The sequence below is a fragment of the Eublepharis macularius genome, chromosome 7 (genome assembly GCF_028583425.1).
Source record: "Eublepharis macularius isolate TG4126 chromosome 7, MPM_Emac_v1.0, whole genome shotgun sequence".
Classification (NCBI taxonomy): Eukaryota; Metazoa; Chordata; class Lepidosauria; order Squamata; family Eublepharidae; genus Eublepharis; species Eublepharis macularius.
This window is the reverse complement of record NC_072796.1, coordinates 88,649,462-88,666,958: the sequence shown is the minus strand read 5'-3', so window position 1 is coordinate 88,666,958 and position 17,497 is coordinate 88,649,462. Positions and strand designations below refer to the sequence as shown.

The following is a 17,497-nucleotide window of genomic DNA, read 5'->3' as shown; positions in this document are numbered from 1 at the left end:
CAATTTAGTTTTGGATTTTAGCCTTTTTTTTCTATCCAAAACATAATCCATCCTGAGAAGTGACTGAATATCCTGGACTGAGTAGAAACCTCAGAGAACAGTACCGGAGGAAAGTGTTGGCTGGCTGATTGTGGGGGCGTGCTGATGAGTGGAGTAGCTGCAAAATGGGAGCCCCTGAAACTTGGCTGTTTGGGGCCGGGCATGTAGGTGGCCTTCTAGAAGCCCAGTTGAACTGCACCTAGAATTTGCAGCCTAGTATGTGGGGTCAATGTTGAGGTTATGCAGTGAAAATGAAGAGGAACCCTCAAGGGAGAGAAAAAATATTCAACTGTTTTTACCACATTAATGCATGTGATTATTGTATATTGTATGCCTTTTTCATCGCAACACAATGCTTAATAAATGTATATATGCTTTAACAAAACTCAAAGTCCTTATAATTATTCATTAAAGCAGTCCTGTATCCAAACAGTCCAAGGTAAGTAGTCCGTTGACCATGGGAGTGCTGAATAGCAAAGTCCGGGCCGTGCGCCCAATCCGGGGCCGGCTGCACACTCAGATTTCGTAAATTCCTTCTTCAGGGGCGTGGCCTAATGATAATAATACAATAGTACAAAGCAATCAACAACTCCCCCATTAACAATGTTCAAAACCGACCAAAATCACTTACAATACTGACCTCTGCAGTCAACTTCTAAACGCTTTCCACGGACGCTCCAAGGACAAGGCGGCTGTATCTTCTCAAGCACGCCCAGAACGTCGTTAGAGAACCAGTATAAATATGTTTCCTCCTTCCGTTTTTAAAGGGAACGCATCCACGCCTCACCCCGTTACAAAAAACAATTCAAAGATAATTCCAGATTCAGACCCAACGGATGCTTAGTTTGTAACGTGTGTATCCAAAATGCTTCCTTTTGTAGCAGCATTTTGTGATCGCTTTTTTGTAAAACACTCAATACCGCCACTCGAAAGTGCACCCCAGAGTGTTGATGGGAGAGAAAATGTTGAGTCATTGGAGCCTCCATGACCTTATTCTTAATACGAGAAATATGCTCCAATACACGTGTCCTAAGTGGTCTAGTAGTGCAGCCCACATAATATAAGGGGCAGGTGCACTCAATTACATATACGACATTGGATGTTTGGCACGTGGCAAAATGATGAATTGAAAGGGTCTTTCCCTTAATGATCAACTCCTGACCCTCCCAAAAATTCCTACATATCCCACAGTGTCCACATTTAAAGTTCCCTACTAAATGTGGACACTGTGGGATATGTAGGCACTAGTTTTACATCTGTATTCACACACCCCAGCAGCTGCCAATCAAAGTGCTCAAGCCTTTTGTCTAATCCAGGAACTAACCGTTGGAGCCTTTGTTCTAACAGCTAGGCGGGCTCTTCCACCTCAGGGCACGTGTGTGTGTGCGTGCGTGCGTGCGTGCGTGCGTGTGTGTGTGTGTGTGTGTGTGTGTGTGTGTGTGTGTGAGAGAGAGAGAGAGAGAGAGAGAGAGATTATTTCCCCCCAAGTAACTTTGTGTGTATGTGCATAAAGCCTTGTTCTTAATAAAAGTTATTGTTTGACCTTAAGAACCAGCCTCATTTGCTATTTCGGAAGGGGACCTGGTATACACTGGTGATAGATCCCAGTTACCGCCTCTCGTATAGCTGTCTTCCTTGCTTGCTAATTCCCCCATAAATCATATTTATTACAAGGAGACCACTTCCAGTAACAATAGGAGGGCAAGGGAGGGAAAGAGAACATGATGAGGAAGGGGGAAATGAGATACTCCACACAAGCCATTGCAAGTTCCCCACAATAGAACTGGGCCATACTGAAAGGCTGTCTGGAGGCAAGAAAAAGAGGACATGATGGGGGAGGAAAATATGAGATACCTCCTGCAAGTCCTTGCAGGTCTCCACTTGTATATCTAATTCTCAACCTGGCTCCATCTGCAGATACTTAAATTCACAGGTTGGGGCCAGGTGGAGAGAAGGAAGATTTTCCTGCAAACTTGGGGCACTTTCACAAATGTACAGAAATATCTAAAAAACTTAAATAAAATGAATGGATGGGTTAATCTCCCCCCTCAATGAATCTCTCTGCACTTGCGGAATGGCTGCCATCAGCCCCACCTCTCCTCAACAGCCTCTAAGGCAGTGAGACTGCAGTGAGAGTAGGGGAGGACAAACCACCACAAGCCCCACCATCACTGCTTCTCATCACCAGTGTTTGAGGCTGTGAGGGTGCAGGTGGGGGAGTCACTGCTGCCGCCACAAACCCCACCATTTCCATGTCTCTTTATGAGCATTAGAGGCCATATGAATCTGCGAGCAGGAGAAAAAGAAACTCGTAGCATGGCAGGGAGGAGGAATCACTACCTGCCATGCCATCAGGACGGAGCCATCCCCACTACAGGACCTGCCCCCCCACACCACCACAGTATCTTTTTATCTCCTTGTTGCAGCCACATAAGGGGACAGCAGCAGCTATGCCATCTTAATCCTTTTGGTATCAGGGGAGCAAGTAACTTCTTTTCATGCTTTCCAACATCAGGGCTTGAAATTGACCCCTGTCTCTTGGCAGATTGGCTGCTTCTTCCTGTCACTTGTCCCATTTTCCACTTCCCATGTGATCCAAGCTAGACTAGATCACTGGAGATGTAGCACCTACCAAACACCATTTACATTAAAGCTCATTATTTGAGTTTACACTGGCATAATAGATTATGAGTTAGGATTCTATCTCACCCTACAAACCCATCAAGCACTAACTACATTTTATTCTACCAGAAAGTTCTTGTGCACTACAGTCCACCAAAGAAACAGTCTCAGATGACAGTTTTATGCTGGAATAAAATTTTGTTACTCTTTAAAGAGGGATTCAAGTAAGTTATGGGAGAGAGAAAGAGAGTGATAGAGGTCGGGGGGGGGAGAAAAAGAGAAAAAAGGAGAGGGGTGGGGGAGGGAGAGGGAGAGAAAAAAGAGAAGAAGTGACAGTAGGCACAAGGGGGAAAGGAGGAGAGATAAAGTAAGAGAAGGGGTGGGGGGGAGAAAGTGAGAAAAAGAAAGGAATGACAGTAGGCATGGAGGAAAGGCAGAAAGAAGCAGAAAGAGAGGAGTGACAGTAGGCATGGAGGAGAGAGAGAAAGAAACATGCAGAGAAGAGGTGGGGGAGAGGGGAGGAAGCAGATGTGGAGGGCTCCCACAAGCTCCTTGCAGGCCCCTGCTTATCCACTTCTAAGCCCACAGACATATAAGGGTGTAGCTCTGCTTGGGATTACATTGTAAGATAATTAGGTAGCAATACAGCACTATCTGTGTACATGGCATGTCACAAGGTACAAGGTGTCATTTTTGCTTACATTGAAAATTTGACACAAGGAAGGATACATAGAGAGTATGGTGAGAATAAAGAGAGAAAGTAAATGTATTCAATCCATTCTTAAGAAAAGAAACTAGATTTTGGGATAGGTGTAATTAATTTAGCCCAAAGCAAGTAATTTTCCCATCATGAATTCAGATAATGTTAACATTTACTCGTTTATTTGTTTATAATTTATTAGCCACCTTTCTGCCTTGGAGGAACTCAAGATGGCTTACAATATAAATAAAATAACTATCATAAAATGAATAAAACAAAGTTTAAAAACACAATTTAGGACTGCCAATAAACATAAAAACAAAGTTAACTAAAATCAGTCCTAAATAAAAACATCTTCAGCTGCCTCCTTAAGATCAATAGTGAGGGGGCCAGGTGTATCTCTCCTAGAGATGCTGTTCCATAATTGTGGGACTGTCACTAAAAAGGCCCTCTCTTGCTGTGATGGGCTGCACTTTTTAAAAGCTTAGAAGTGCTGTACAAACAGTTGAAGGACTGTGGAGAGTTAATGCTTCACAGAAACAGAGAGCCTTGAGTGACAGGCTACTCCACAGAATCTGATTGGGTAGCATAAACTGGACAGAGAAAGACTTCTGAATTGGATGCTGGGGAGAAGAGAGCCTGATTTTAGCGCCAGCTGAGAGGAGGCCAGTACTGACAGTTTTGAGATTCAGCCCTGACTGAGAGCAGTTTAATATAGACAGGAGAACTGGGGGAAAAGTTGGCAGGGAAGTTTGGGGAATTGGCACAGAATCCCATTCAGGCCAAAGGAAGGGAATAGATCTTCTAGTGAGAGGAGCATTTCCCAACCCAGTCAAACAGAGAGTTATCTCTGAAGAGTCAAGAGATCCCTGGTCTGGTGTGGTTAGAAACTGCCTTTGGATACCTTAAGAGTTAGTTTAAAACTCATGATGAGAACTGATGTTTCAAGAGAAGGGGTTTAGGTATGGAAAGAGCATGCCAGCCTTCAGGAAACCAAATCATGGTAAATCCAACAGAATCATGGTAAATCCAGCAGGACTAGCAGGATCACATCCCCATGTCTAGCTCTCAGTAAAGGTCATCAACCAAGTCAACTAGCATAGTGTCTGCAAATCCAAACCTGGAGCCAGACTGAAATGTGTCCATAAATACAATCTCTTCCAAGAAGCCTTGGAGCTGAGAAACAACCACTTGTTCTAATACCTTGCCCAAGAATGGAAAATTAGAGAGTAGGGGGAAGTTCTCCAACATAGCAGGGTTCAGGAAGGGCTTTTTCAGCACAGATCAAAATTACTGCTTCCTTGAGCATGGGTGACACATCTCCCACTCTCAAGGAAGCATTTACCACTCCCCTTACCTGCTCAGCCAATCCACCTCTGTCAGTTTATATCAGCCAAGAAGGGCTGATATATGTATGAACATTCTTGAGTCTTCATAGCAGGTCCACAAATGGGCAATCCCAATAAGATACTTAGTGAATATAAAGTAAATAAAAAATAGGCTGCACAAAACTGTAGAAACTGTCACCATTATTGTTGTTGCTGAATAATTTACAGAGTAAAACATATGTCTTCTAATACTCAATGCTTTGTTTCAGACTACTGTAATCCTAGTCCTATTACACTGCTTATCAGATGTCTCATCCTATTGATTATATTAACCTACACAGTGTAATCCACCTGGAGCCTCAGTGAGAAATGCAGGCTATATAAATAAAGCAAAATGAAATAAATAAAAAATAAGTCTGCTATTGTGAGATTCGGGTGAGCATAGTTATGCTCAAACAGCTAAAAGTTTCCTAGTTAATCTTCATCTTTTCCCTCAAAATTAAAGATTATATATATCACAATCAACTATTCCTTTGCCATTTGAAAAATTTACAGCCAACTAGAATATTTTCATCCCACTCTTCCATTAAGGAGTTCTAGAGCTGCATAGATGGTCCTGCATTCCCTCTGTCCATACTAGAAAGGCTGGAAGAATCCCCCTTACACTGTTTGAGCCCTCAGCTATCAGAACAAAAAAAAACTCTGCAAGTGTCAACTAATTTAAAAACTCTTTCTTCTTAACACTTCATTAGATAGACCCTTGTGAAAAGTAACTTACTTCTTTCAGTCTTATATTGTATCATTTTTCTCCATCCCTTTCACAAGCATACCAGTAACACCACACTTCCCAGTTTCCTACATTGCCTCTCATGCCTTCAAACTCCATAGCTTGGGGAAATTATTCTAATGATACCTAATAATGCCTAATAAACAATCAATAATTTCACAATCAGTTTTATAAGAAGTGCTCAATGAACTACAAAATTCAAATATATACATATATACAATTCAAGAATCCATCACACTGAATCAATACAGGAAACAACATATAATTCTTTCAACAGACCATAGCCTCCAAACACTCTCTCAACATTAAATATAGTCTCTTGTTAATAATGTAGAAATGTCCACAATCTCCAAATAAATCAAATGTTGAGGAGCCCCACATTGCCGTCTATTCAAGGGAAAGCAGGTATCTTGCAAGGTGAGAGAAGTCCATAAAAAGTAGCAACAGCTTCTGATTCATTTTTTCTCTTTCTCTCTCTCAGCAGGTGGGAAAAGGTGGGTGAAAGGGGGGACTCCACAGAGTCCCCCAAATGGCCCTACAAGCTGCCAGGCAAAGTTATTCTGCTTGTTTCATTCCACAAGAACTTCCTCAGGAGCCAACAGAGAATCTACCACTCAATATTCAATTACAACAACAGAGAAGCTCGTGTGCAGTTCATTCTGTGCACAACGAGGTCGGGTCAAACTTCATAGCAGCAACTCTCAATGGTCCACATTCTGTGGATGATGAGAGAGGGCAACATTACCTAGGCTGAAACTGACACACAGGGTGCCCTACAACTGGCTGCTTGGTACCCATATAAAGGAAAAGGCAAATATTTCATTTGTCTGCATACAGAAGTTTCAAGCATATACTTTGCCAGACTTCCACTTCCTGATGCCTTAGGGATGTTTCATACTTCAGTGATAGGATAGTTGTTAAAACCTAGCATGGCATGGGAGGTGCTTTACATGAGGAAATGATAATGGTGAAATGTTACCTTGAAGTTCTGGTAAGCTTTGCTGACTTAACCATACAAGACAATCACTTCCCAGATAGGGATAATAATATATGAAAGGATCTGGGGAAGTATAAACTGGAACCCACTGCACTGATAAGAGTATATTCAAGGCACAGAGAAAAACTAAGGTCACAGTTTAAGAGGAAATGGTGGAAGCCCCCTTCCCTTCCACACTTCAAATGGCATAGGATCATTTCTCTGTTTCATTTCTGGTAATCTCACTAGTTCTCCACAGCAAGAATCTTGCTGAAGACCAACAACGTTTTCAGATTGTAAGCTTTTGAGAGTCAAAACGCCCTTTGTCAGAAACAAGAAGGAAACTTTATATGTCAGCGAGAAGGTGGGAAGGCTGTCAGGATGCAAAGCTGTGATTGATTGAGAGGGGTGTTGCAAAGAACCTTGGCATCCTGACACCATTCTTTGTACTTTTTGTAACTTTGCATTCTGACACCCTTCTTTGCAACACCCCTCCTACACAGTTAAGCTGCATCCTGACATCCTTCCTTACAATACCTCTCCCACCTTCTGGGTGGATTATAAAAGTTCAGGGATCTCCAGTATCTGACGAAGGAAGCTTTGACTCTTGAAAGCTCATACTCTGGAAATCTTGTTGGTCTTCCAGGTGCTACTGGACTTGAATCTTGTTGTTCTACTGCAGACTCTTATGGCTACACACCTGAAAACTAGTTTAGCCAGACTTTTAAATTAGCCTAGGTATACATGATGGCACCAATAATTTTAAATAACTTTGTACTATACTGACAATACTGCTATAACCATTGTGAGACATTAAAAATAATAAATAAGTGTTCTTAAAAATATATTGTTATCTTTAAATATATCCATGAAGAGATCTTTTAAAATCTTTTAAAAGGGCAGAGAATCTTCTTCACTCCACCTTGCTCCAAAATTTAAAACGAGTCCCTTGGCTAAAACACGCTGTTTCATTATTGAAATGGTGGGTATGTCAGCATGTCAGGGGATTTGCGTTAGGAGCGCTTGAGCTGAGCATACAGCTGCCCTCGACAGAACACAGCGTTCGCATATTTTCTCCTGGAAAGGGCCTACGTCTGCAACGCCCAAGCCTCGCTTTTGCTTCAGGCGAAAAGGATTCTGAGAGCCATTGCTGGCCTAACAGTGCACTGGAGGTGGCCTTTCTACCCCCCTCCCTCTGAGCCATCGACAGCAGCCTTTCATCTTCGCCAGGTGGCTACCATGGCCAGGGGACCGTCTTTGGTTGTGTCTCTCCCCGAGGGATGGCGTCGCCCCACAGGCTCAACTGAGAGAGCCAACGCCTGCAGCCTAAGCGCCTCTCCTCTTTCTGCTCTGGACGTGACGGTGCCATCAGTTACGGACTGGCTGTGAAAGGCAGGTTAAGGGACGGAAAGACCTGCGCGCGTTACAGAGCCCTGTTCGGACTGGGAGCCTCCGTCGCCCTGGTGGCTCTCCAGAAGTGAAGCTGAGGCCTGCCGCCGAAGAGCCGCCCGCACGGTGAACAAAGGACAGGCTTGCTCTGCGCCTCCAGTGGGCGCGCAGAGAGACGGAGGCAGCGCTTGCTGCACCCGCCAAACGGCGGCCAGGGGACGATCCGGGTTTGGGGACAGAAAGCTCATTTTTCCAACCTTGGGGAAAGATTTATTACTTTGGAAAAACATAGCTGTCGCTTACTTGAGAAGCTGGTCCATCTAACCCCCAGTATTACGTTGCTGAAAAAGGAAAAAATTAATTTAGTGACAAGATGGTTGAATAGCAAATAGTTATCTAACCAAAGAACTTTTAATTGGAGTTTTCTTTTCCCTTTTCACAGATATACAAAAGAAGTGTCGATGTTAGATATGCATGGGATGACGGTACTATATTGGTAAGTATATGAAAAGACACATCCCATCTCATCTATTTCCCTTATTTCTATAAGTAGAATAAAAACAGTTTGTACATAGAATGAAAAAGGCAATAGAGGTTCCTTATGCCCATTTATTGAGTTAAGCCTGTACAATTATTACCATAACAACAATCTTATAAGATAACTCACTGTTGTTCCCATTTTGAGCTTGAGAGAGAGGATTTTTAAGTAATTACCAAAAATTACTTTACATTAGCTACATTAATAATAGTAGAATATTAACTGTATTAATAATATTAGCTATTCATTTATTTAGGAAAAACATTTTCTGCAGAACCATGTGTAAGATGAGCAGCATCTTGGAAACCCTCAAATTTATGCTTCTGTTAATCTACTACTACTTTGAAGTCTTTGTTATGAAGTTTTGTCGGGCTCCTAAGAATGTTGCAGGGGAAATAGTGCTTGTTACAGGATCAGCAAATGGAATTGGAAAACAGATTGCTTTAAATTTTGCCCGTCTTGGAGCCATTCTGATTCTCTGGGATATTGATGAACAAGGTAATGAAGACACGGCTGAACTTATGAAAAGAAATGGAGCTTTAGCTGTTTATACCTACAAGTGTGACTGCAGCAAGCGGGAAGAAATTTATGCAGTGGCAGATCAGGTAAAAAAAAGTGTATGGATCTTTTGTTTAGGAATTAAATGTGTAATCTAATTATTTTAGCAATAAATATGTTTGGCAATTTGCGCTGAGAAAATTATCTGTCTGTACACCGAACTAGTTGACTTAATAAAAGAAGCAACAGCCTTCAGTTTGCAAGACCTGAACAAGGCTGTTAATGATAGAACATTTTGGAGGTTGTTAATTCATAGGATTACCATAACACACACATGCAATAAATATGCACAGGTAAAAGTAATGAAACACATAAGCGGCATCATTTAAAATTCATTTAAGACAGACTGCTTGGATTTAAACAATTTTAGGCTGCAATCATAATCATACTTATAAAGAAGTAAGTTCCTTTTGAAAACAATGTATCCCTCTTCCAAGTAATACACTTGGGATCAATGGGGAAGTCTGTTTAGATCTCCATAGCATTTCAAGGTGCAGGGACATCTGGCTTGAATTTACTGGCCATTATCACAGACAGAAGCTGGAGAGAATTGCCTCTCTGGTCCTATTACAGCCTCAACGCACCCATCCCCCACACTCCAAATGCTGCTCCTAGGGAAATAAGGGGTCAGAAGAAAGTCTACAGCAGGAGGAGAGAATCTGTGAAACTCACCTTCCCTCCATAGAAGTCTTCTTGCAGATACAAGGCATCAGTTAGAATTAAATTGTCCTGATATTTTTGTTTCATACTTAATAAGTAGGATGTATTTTATTGGGTTAAAGTAAAGAAAGCACCTAACTGATTTTATTATAATAGTACTAAATCAGTGGTTTGAATAGATTTCACTAGAATTTGTGGTTATAACTGTGAAATTATTACAGCAAACTTGGGATCTTTTATCCTGTTTACTCAGGTAATATGAATATGAAACCTCAAGCATAGATACACACCTATTATTCATTCAACATTGCCTCACACCAACCTTATTTCAGTTTCATAGTCTAAATCAGTCTGGGTCACTCACAGCAGAGAATTGTCATGTGGGGAGTAAAGCCGCAATCTCCTCTGACTTAGAACATAATATCTCCATTTTTTCTTTTTGTTGTAGGTTAAAAAAGAAGTGGGAGATGTTAATATTCTAATCAACAATGCAGGTATATTAAATGGGAAGAATTTCATTGATCTTCTAGATTCTGAAATAGAAGAAACACTAGATGTGAACATTAAGGCACATTTCTGGGTAATCATTTTCTTCTTGTGAATAACCATGAAATTACTTTGTGTTCCTTCTAAAAACTTGCTTAATTGGAATTTGGCTACATTTGAGAAATTCAGGAGAAGTTAGTAGTAGCAAATGCAGTATTTTATTAGTGCTACAGTTCTTACTTATGCTGATTAATTATGTTTTCCTTGTTGCCAATTATATGTTTCTGTTTCTTTTTCATTACCCCTCCCAAATCCCACAGTTTAGTACAGATTTCAGTATGGCTTATAGCCTTAGGTGTTCTTAAGTCTTTGTTGGTTGCCTTTAGTGGCTGGCCTGGGGATTTTCCTTTTTAAGCATTTATTTAAAATATGTACATGTCTGCCTTTCTCCTGAGCCTCTTGGGACCCAGGGCAGGACTTTCCCATTGATCCCAAATGTATCACTTGGAAGTGGGATTCATTGTTTTCCACAAAAGTTTTTGGTGTCTGTGTAATGTTAAGATTTCATCTCCAGAAGCAGTCTTTGCATCAAAAATTCCAGCTTTTATCTGGAGTGGCACATGCCTGAAAACAGTAAACTTCAAAACTAGGCATTCAAAATGTAACTTACAATGTAATTCTAAATAGTTGTGTACACAGACAAAAATTCAGTAAATTTGGGTTTGGTAATACCAAACAAGAAAAAAATTGGCATCCCCTGAATACCAAATTCATTCTCTAGGTCAGTTCAGTAATTGAACTCCTTGTAGGCCGTTTAAAAAGGCACTCTTGTTCTTGAGAATCCCATTGGCCAGTGAAGGAGTACTGCTGCAAGGGTTTGCCACTCACTCCCCACTCCCTTCCCCCTCCCTTCTGCCTCTGCCTCTCCCCCTCCCTTCTCTGCCTTCCCATTTGGTTAAAACAGGCAGGAAACAGTGTTTGTTTGCTATTATTTACTAAATGAACAGCCCAGCCGCAATTTCTGAAGTTTACCAAATTTTACCAAATCCAAATGTAAACTTAAATTTGGTATTACCAAATCTGATTCAGTATCCTTTTGAAGTTCAGCAACACCAAATTTTACCAAACCAGGTAAGATTCAATATTTTTAACCAAATACCAAACTTGAATCACAAACCCTTAATCCTAAACAGAGTTACTCCAGCAAGACTCTTACCATTTATGAAGCAAGAAATGCCATCTCATCACGCTGGATTCAGGAAAGAAAGAGGCACTAGAGATCACATCGCAAATTTACAATGGCTAATGGAACACACCAGGGAATTTCAGAAGAAAATCAGGATGTGTTTTATAGATTACAGTAAAGTTTTGATTGTGTGGATCATAAAAAGCTATGGATAGTGTTAAAAGAAATAGGGGTGCCGCAACATCTGATTGTTTTGATGCACAACCTGTACTCTGGACAAAAGGCTACTGTTAGGACAGAATATGAGGAAACAGAATGGTTTCCAGTTGGCAAAGTGTCAGACAAGGATGCATATTATCTCCATACCTGTTCAACCTCTATGCAGAACATATCATAGGGAAAGCTGAATTAAATCTAGAAGAAGGTGGCATGAAAATTGGTGGGAGGGAAATTAACAATTTGAGATATGCCCATGATACCATGTTACTGACAGAAAATAGTGAAGACTTGAAACAACTACTGATGAAAGTTAATGGAGAAAGCACCAAAGCAGGATTACGTCCAAACACTAAGAAGACAAAAGTAATGATTACTGAGGAGTTACACAATTTTAAAGTTGACAATGAGGAAATTGAAATGTCCACGATTTTCTATTTCTTGGCTCAATCATCAACCAACAGGGAGACTGCAACGAAGAAATCAGAAGGAGACTGAGAATTGGAAGAGCAGTTGTGAGGTAGCTAGATAAAAATATCCTTAAAGATGTGTCTCTGGGAACTAAGATCAAGATATTCCAAAACAATGGTATTCCCCATTACGATGTATGGGTATGAAAGTTGGACACTGAAGAAAGCTGATAGGAAGAACTTTGATTCATTTGAAATGTGGTGCTGGAGGACAAATAGACAAATAAGTGGGTACTATTTAAATGAAGCCTGAATTTTCCCTAGAAGCTAAAATGACAAAACTGAGGCTATCGTACTTTGGTCTCATTATGAGAAGACAAGATTCTCTGGAAAAGCCAATAATGCTAGGAAAAGTAGAAGGCAGTAAGAAAAGAGGAAGACCTAAAACGAGATGGCTTGACTCAATAAAAGAAGCCACATCCTCCAGTTTGCAAGATCTGAGCAAGTCTATTAATGATAGGACGTTTTGGAGGTCTTTCATTCATAGGGTCTTCATAGGTCAGAAGTGACTTGACAGCACATAATACACACACACAAGTCCATTGATTTCAATGGGTTTAGACTGGAGCAACTCTGTTTAGGATTATACTGTTAGTGTAATAATCCTAAACAGGTAGGTCAGCCTGCAGTGGTAGAGTAACGTACCAGTAACTGTATGATTTGTGCAACTGCAGTTATCAAGCAAAAATTAAGATGATTAAAAACATGCCTAATAATTATTATTTATCAACTTACCACAGACTTGCAAAGCCTTCCTACCAGCCATGATTTCCTGTAACCATGGTCATTTGGTTACTATTTCAAGTACAGGAGGACTAACTGGAGCTAATAAACTCTCAGGTGAGCATACTAAGGAGTTAAATGTGTGTATTTAGATCATATATTTTATATTTCTGAAGTGTCCATGTATTTATTTACTTGCTGCTGCTGTTTGAAAAGCTATTCAAGTATTTATACTTGAATATATTCTTAAAATATATAAAAACTGTTAGTTCATTCTTGCTACTTTTTATCTTAACAAATTCTATTTAAAATAGTGATTACAACTTTCTCATAAATATGAGAATCTTTTGGATGTCACCAATTCACCCCATCTTTGAACTCTGTCTTCTGTGAAGTTGGACATCCTTGCTATTCTCAGACACTTCTGCACCTGGGTCTCTACACATAATATCTGTTGATATGGGTTAGACAGTTTCTAATCTACAAAAGGCCACATTATTGTGTTATTCCTTTGTTCTTGCTCTTCTCCAAGGCTATTCTATTCTGGATCTCTAAACTCCCTTTTGGCATATTGGAGCTGAGAAACTAGGCTAGCTCTCCTTCTGGTGTGTAGAAATATTTGCTATGGCCTTTTTGGTTAAGACCGGCAACTGTTCTACTATATTTCTGGTCATATCCATGACACTGCTGGTCACCACTTGTATGACATCACAGACGGGTTCCCAGGTCCCTATACCCTCCTGGTGGGAGTGGGGGGGGGACCCAGAATTTACCTCTCTTGATCTGCTTGTGTGTGCACTTTGCACACACACAATCACAGAAAGGCATGATGACATCACTTTTGGGAAGTTATATCATCATGCCAGCTATGAGCACGCCCTTTCACTTTGCATGGGGATAACTCTGGCCCATTTGGGGCTAGAATTGGCCCCCAACAAAATGCAAGAGCATGCCTGCAACCAGTGTAACAATGTCATTTTAGGAAGTGACGTCATGCCCCGTCAGAAGCATGCCTGGTGTGTGCTTTCCTGGGTTGCCTGCCAGTGACAGGCAATCTCCAGGGGGATTACCGCCTCCTGACGATCACCAGTGATTGGTGGCTAATAAGGCAAATTCTCAGAAGATTGCTCGCCACTGTTGGGCAACTGGGAAGCCTACATCACAATTACTCTATATCTGATATTCAGAACTTTCTGCATTGTTCATAGTATATCTTGCTTTAGACAGTTTGTAGTTCACATTATTTTCTAATTCTGAAATCCTAGTCCTATTGGTGTATTCACTGAATTTTTGAGGGGCTCTGATTCTATAATTAATAATGTATAAATTACATCTTATGATGTTCCAGTGCTATAACTGTCAGTGCACTCAATGATATATACATCTTTGCTGGCACAAATAACAGGGCTTAAAATTGGAGTTTCAGGTATCTCCCCCATAGATGTAAAACAACTACCTATTAACTAACTTTAGAGTTGAAATACTTAATTCTAAAAAATAAATTAAGCATATAATATTGCTCATATCTCTGCTGGCAAGTTTTTTAATCTCACTTCTTTCTCCACCTTTCAGACTATTGTGCAAGTAAGTGGGCAGAAACTGGGTTTTTGGAAGCTGTTGCTTTTGAATTGCAGGCTGCAGGAAAGAAAGGCATTAAAACTACTATTGTCTTTCCTTATTATGTGGACACAGAAATGGTTACTGGAGTAATAACAACGTGAGTATTAGATTTTCAATAAAAATTCATTGATAGAACTTTAAAATCAACAATCTTTTTGAGCATCTTGTATGCCCACAGGCTTGGATCCCACGTAAAATTTTCACTAAAAGATAGAAAGGGGAATTTTCAACATTTTCTCCCTTCTACTGTGGACCTCCAAGTTCTAACTCCCCTTCATGCTCTTCCTGAAGATTTCCTGTCCCCCAGGGGCAGCATTTTGGGGGATCATTTGGGGCTGCAGCAGAAGAAAGTAGTCCAGAAATTCTTGTTAGCAGAACTCCAACCCATAAATTCCTTTTAGATGTCCCAGCAGGAAAAGCTTTTAAAACTTACTTGAGGTGACTAGGTGTCTGATGCTCAAGGAATACAGGCAAAATTCATTTGGGAGCATGCCATGTATTTTTTGCAATCTGGGGGAAAAAATCGGTTCTGTCAAATTAATGTGCCCTGACCTAGATAGCTCCGGCAAGCTCTATCTCATCAGATCCTGGAAGCTAAACAGGATTAGCCTTGATTAGTAATTGGATGGGAGACCTCCAATGAAGACCAGGGTAGCTCCGGCAAGCCCTATCTGATCAGATCTTGGAAGCTAAACAAAACCAGAGTTGCTATGCAGAGGCAGGTAATGGTAAAACACTTCTGTTAGACTCTTGTCTCAAAAACCCCAGCAGGGGTTAGCTACAACCTGGCAGCACTTTCCACCACCATCAATATTAATGTATTTTTTCTTTCAGGAGGCCCTGTCTATATCCAATCTTGGATGTAGAATATGTAGGCAGGAAAATTGTGGATGCTATTCTGAAAGAGAAGTTTTATCTGTTTATTCCACCCTGGGTCTGCTTTGCTACTCTAAAAATGTAAGAATACAATTTGACTCCAGCTTCATTTCTGTATCTTTTAACATAACTCAAAAAACAAATAAGATGAGGCGGGACGAGAGGATTCAAAAAAGTGCAAAATCAAAATGCAGTATTTTAAACTTTGAGAGAGGCAACTGAATCTTCGTTGTTTGTTTTCCGTTGGTATTTCTGATGAGTTTTCTGGAGGGTCAGTATAGAAGGATGTGGTAATGTGTAGGTAATAAAGGCCATCATCACATTTCATAAATACTGTTGGCTTGTGCACTAAATCATAGACAGTCCAAATAAATAGGCAAAAGATTTTCTTTGGGAATCATTTTTCAATACAACCCATAGCCAAATGTATTTAACATCTGATTTAGCTTCTGTTATTATGTACCACCGTGTACATCCCCATAGGCAACAAAATGCGCTTCAGGTTTATTAAGGAAGTAGGTGGAAATTACACACTGAAGTTTCTTTCTGTATAGGAATTTTATATTATGTCATTTATGTTTTCAATATGTTTGTTTGTATGTTTGTATGTTGTATGTTTGTAGCTACATTTTTAAGTCAAAGTAATATTACAAGTAGTTGATATGTTTGTGTGGCTTTCCCAAAGTCATCTTCTTACATGACAATAATTGTTTTCACTCCTGACTTTCCTCAGAGCTCATGAGTCAGTTGGAACTTACGTTCTTACCAAGTAGAATATCTTTCAACAGATTTTTCTGCAGTTTTTTGTTCTCTCAGAGAACTTTCTTTCCCTGCCTTTCTCTTCTCTTTTCTTTACCTTTGGTTCCTCTCCACCCCACCCCACCCATGCTACACCCCAGCTCAGATGTTTTGAGGGCAGACTCACTATTTAATATCAGCCAAATGCTTGCGGCTGATAAACATCTAAAATAAAACAGGTACAGGCATATATTACTAAGGATTATATTAAGTGCATTTCATAAAAGATATTTTGAGTCATAAGATTATTTTCATAGTTAAATACAATGTTCTAACATTCCAAAACAGCAGTTACTTCCATTAAACCTTGGAAGTAACTTTTTTCCACTCTATCTAATGAGATCATAGGCTGTTTGTTCAGGCAGCAAAATGAAGAGGGAAAAAAAGTTACGTCAAAAATTGACCATGTCTGTATATGCATGTTCACATTCAGTAACTATGTCATACACTGTTGTATTGTAGGGTGATATCATGTGTGACGAAAAAGAGAAATTTCCACACTCCGCCCCACAATTAAGATACAGGGACTGAATGTAAACATGCCCTATTCTAATTTCCTTACTACTTTTTTATGAAGAGAGAAATTTGCAAATGATACCTTTGTATGCAGTCCTGTGCATGAAATGCCAGTGTCAGACATTACCTTTTGTGAATGGTGAAGTTTCTCCACATTGCAGAAATTACCATGTCTAAATGTAAGAATATAATTCATCTCTAGTTTAATTTCTGGGTTTTTAACATAACTCAAAAGTCAAATAAGATGGGGAGGGAAGAGTATTCAAAAAGGTGCAAAATCTAAACTACAATATTTTAAACTTTGTGATAGGTCAGGCAGACAGACAGACAGACAGACAGACAGACAGTCTCTCTCTCTCTCTCTCTCTCTCTCTCTCTCTCTCTCTCTCTCTCTCTCTCTCTCTCTGGTTTAAGATGGATAGCTGTGTTTGTCTGTAGCAGTAGAAATGAGCAAGAGTCCAGTAGCACCTATAAGTCTAACAAAATTTGTGGTAGGGTATGAGCTTTCATGAGCCACAGCTCACTTCTTCAGATACCTGTCTTGTAAGTTCTACTGGACTCTTGCTCTTCTCTCTGATTTGTTTTCTTAATAAAATAAATGTTAAGAATAATATTGATGTTAACCAGAAATATATTGTGTTGTTTCCCCTTCCCCAGATTTCTTCCTACAAAAGTAATTTTCCTTCTTGTCGAATATTTTGGAATCTTCAATAACTTAGATCACTTCAAAGGTCGGAAGAAAAGGAAAGGGAACAAAAATTAATGATTGATTGTGTCTACTGGGTCATCATCTGCCCATTGCACTTTTAATCTCATCCTTCTTCAAGCTTATTGTTCATTAGATTCTTCTTTTTAATTGTCCTTGGTTCTAGATCATCTACTATGTTACATATGTTAATTCCTTGAGGACATCTTTTTTGTGTGGTTTACTTAATATAACTCTTAAAATCCTGTTAGATACATATAATTCCAAATAAAGCATATTTTTAAAAAAATGTGATTCAGCAAC

General features: G+C 39.9%; 1 protein-coding gene across 1 annotated transcript; it reads left to right on the top strand.

Moving 5' to 3' along the window:
- The first annotated feature begins 8,651 nt into the window (after positions 1-8,651).
- Positions 8,652-17,251, top strand: LOC129333652 (epidermal retinol dehydrogenase 2-like). The gene is made up of 6 exons (XM_054985467.1): positions 8,652-8,984; positions 10,046-10,177; positions 12,696-12,795; positions 14,251-14,395; positions 15,133-15,255; positions 17,146-17,251. Exons 1-6 carry the CDS (start codon positions 8,658-8,660, stop codon positions 17,249-17,251), a joined length of 933 nt encoding a protein of 310 aa, XP_054841442.1. The 5' UTR covers positions 8,652-8,657.
- The last annotated feature ends 246 nt before the right edge of the window (positions 17,252-17,497 follow it).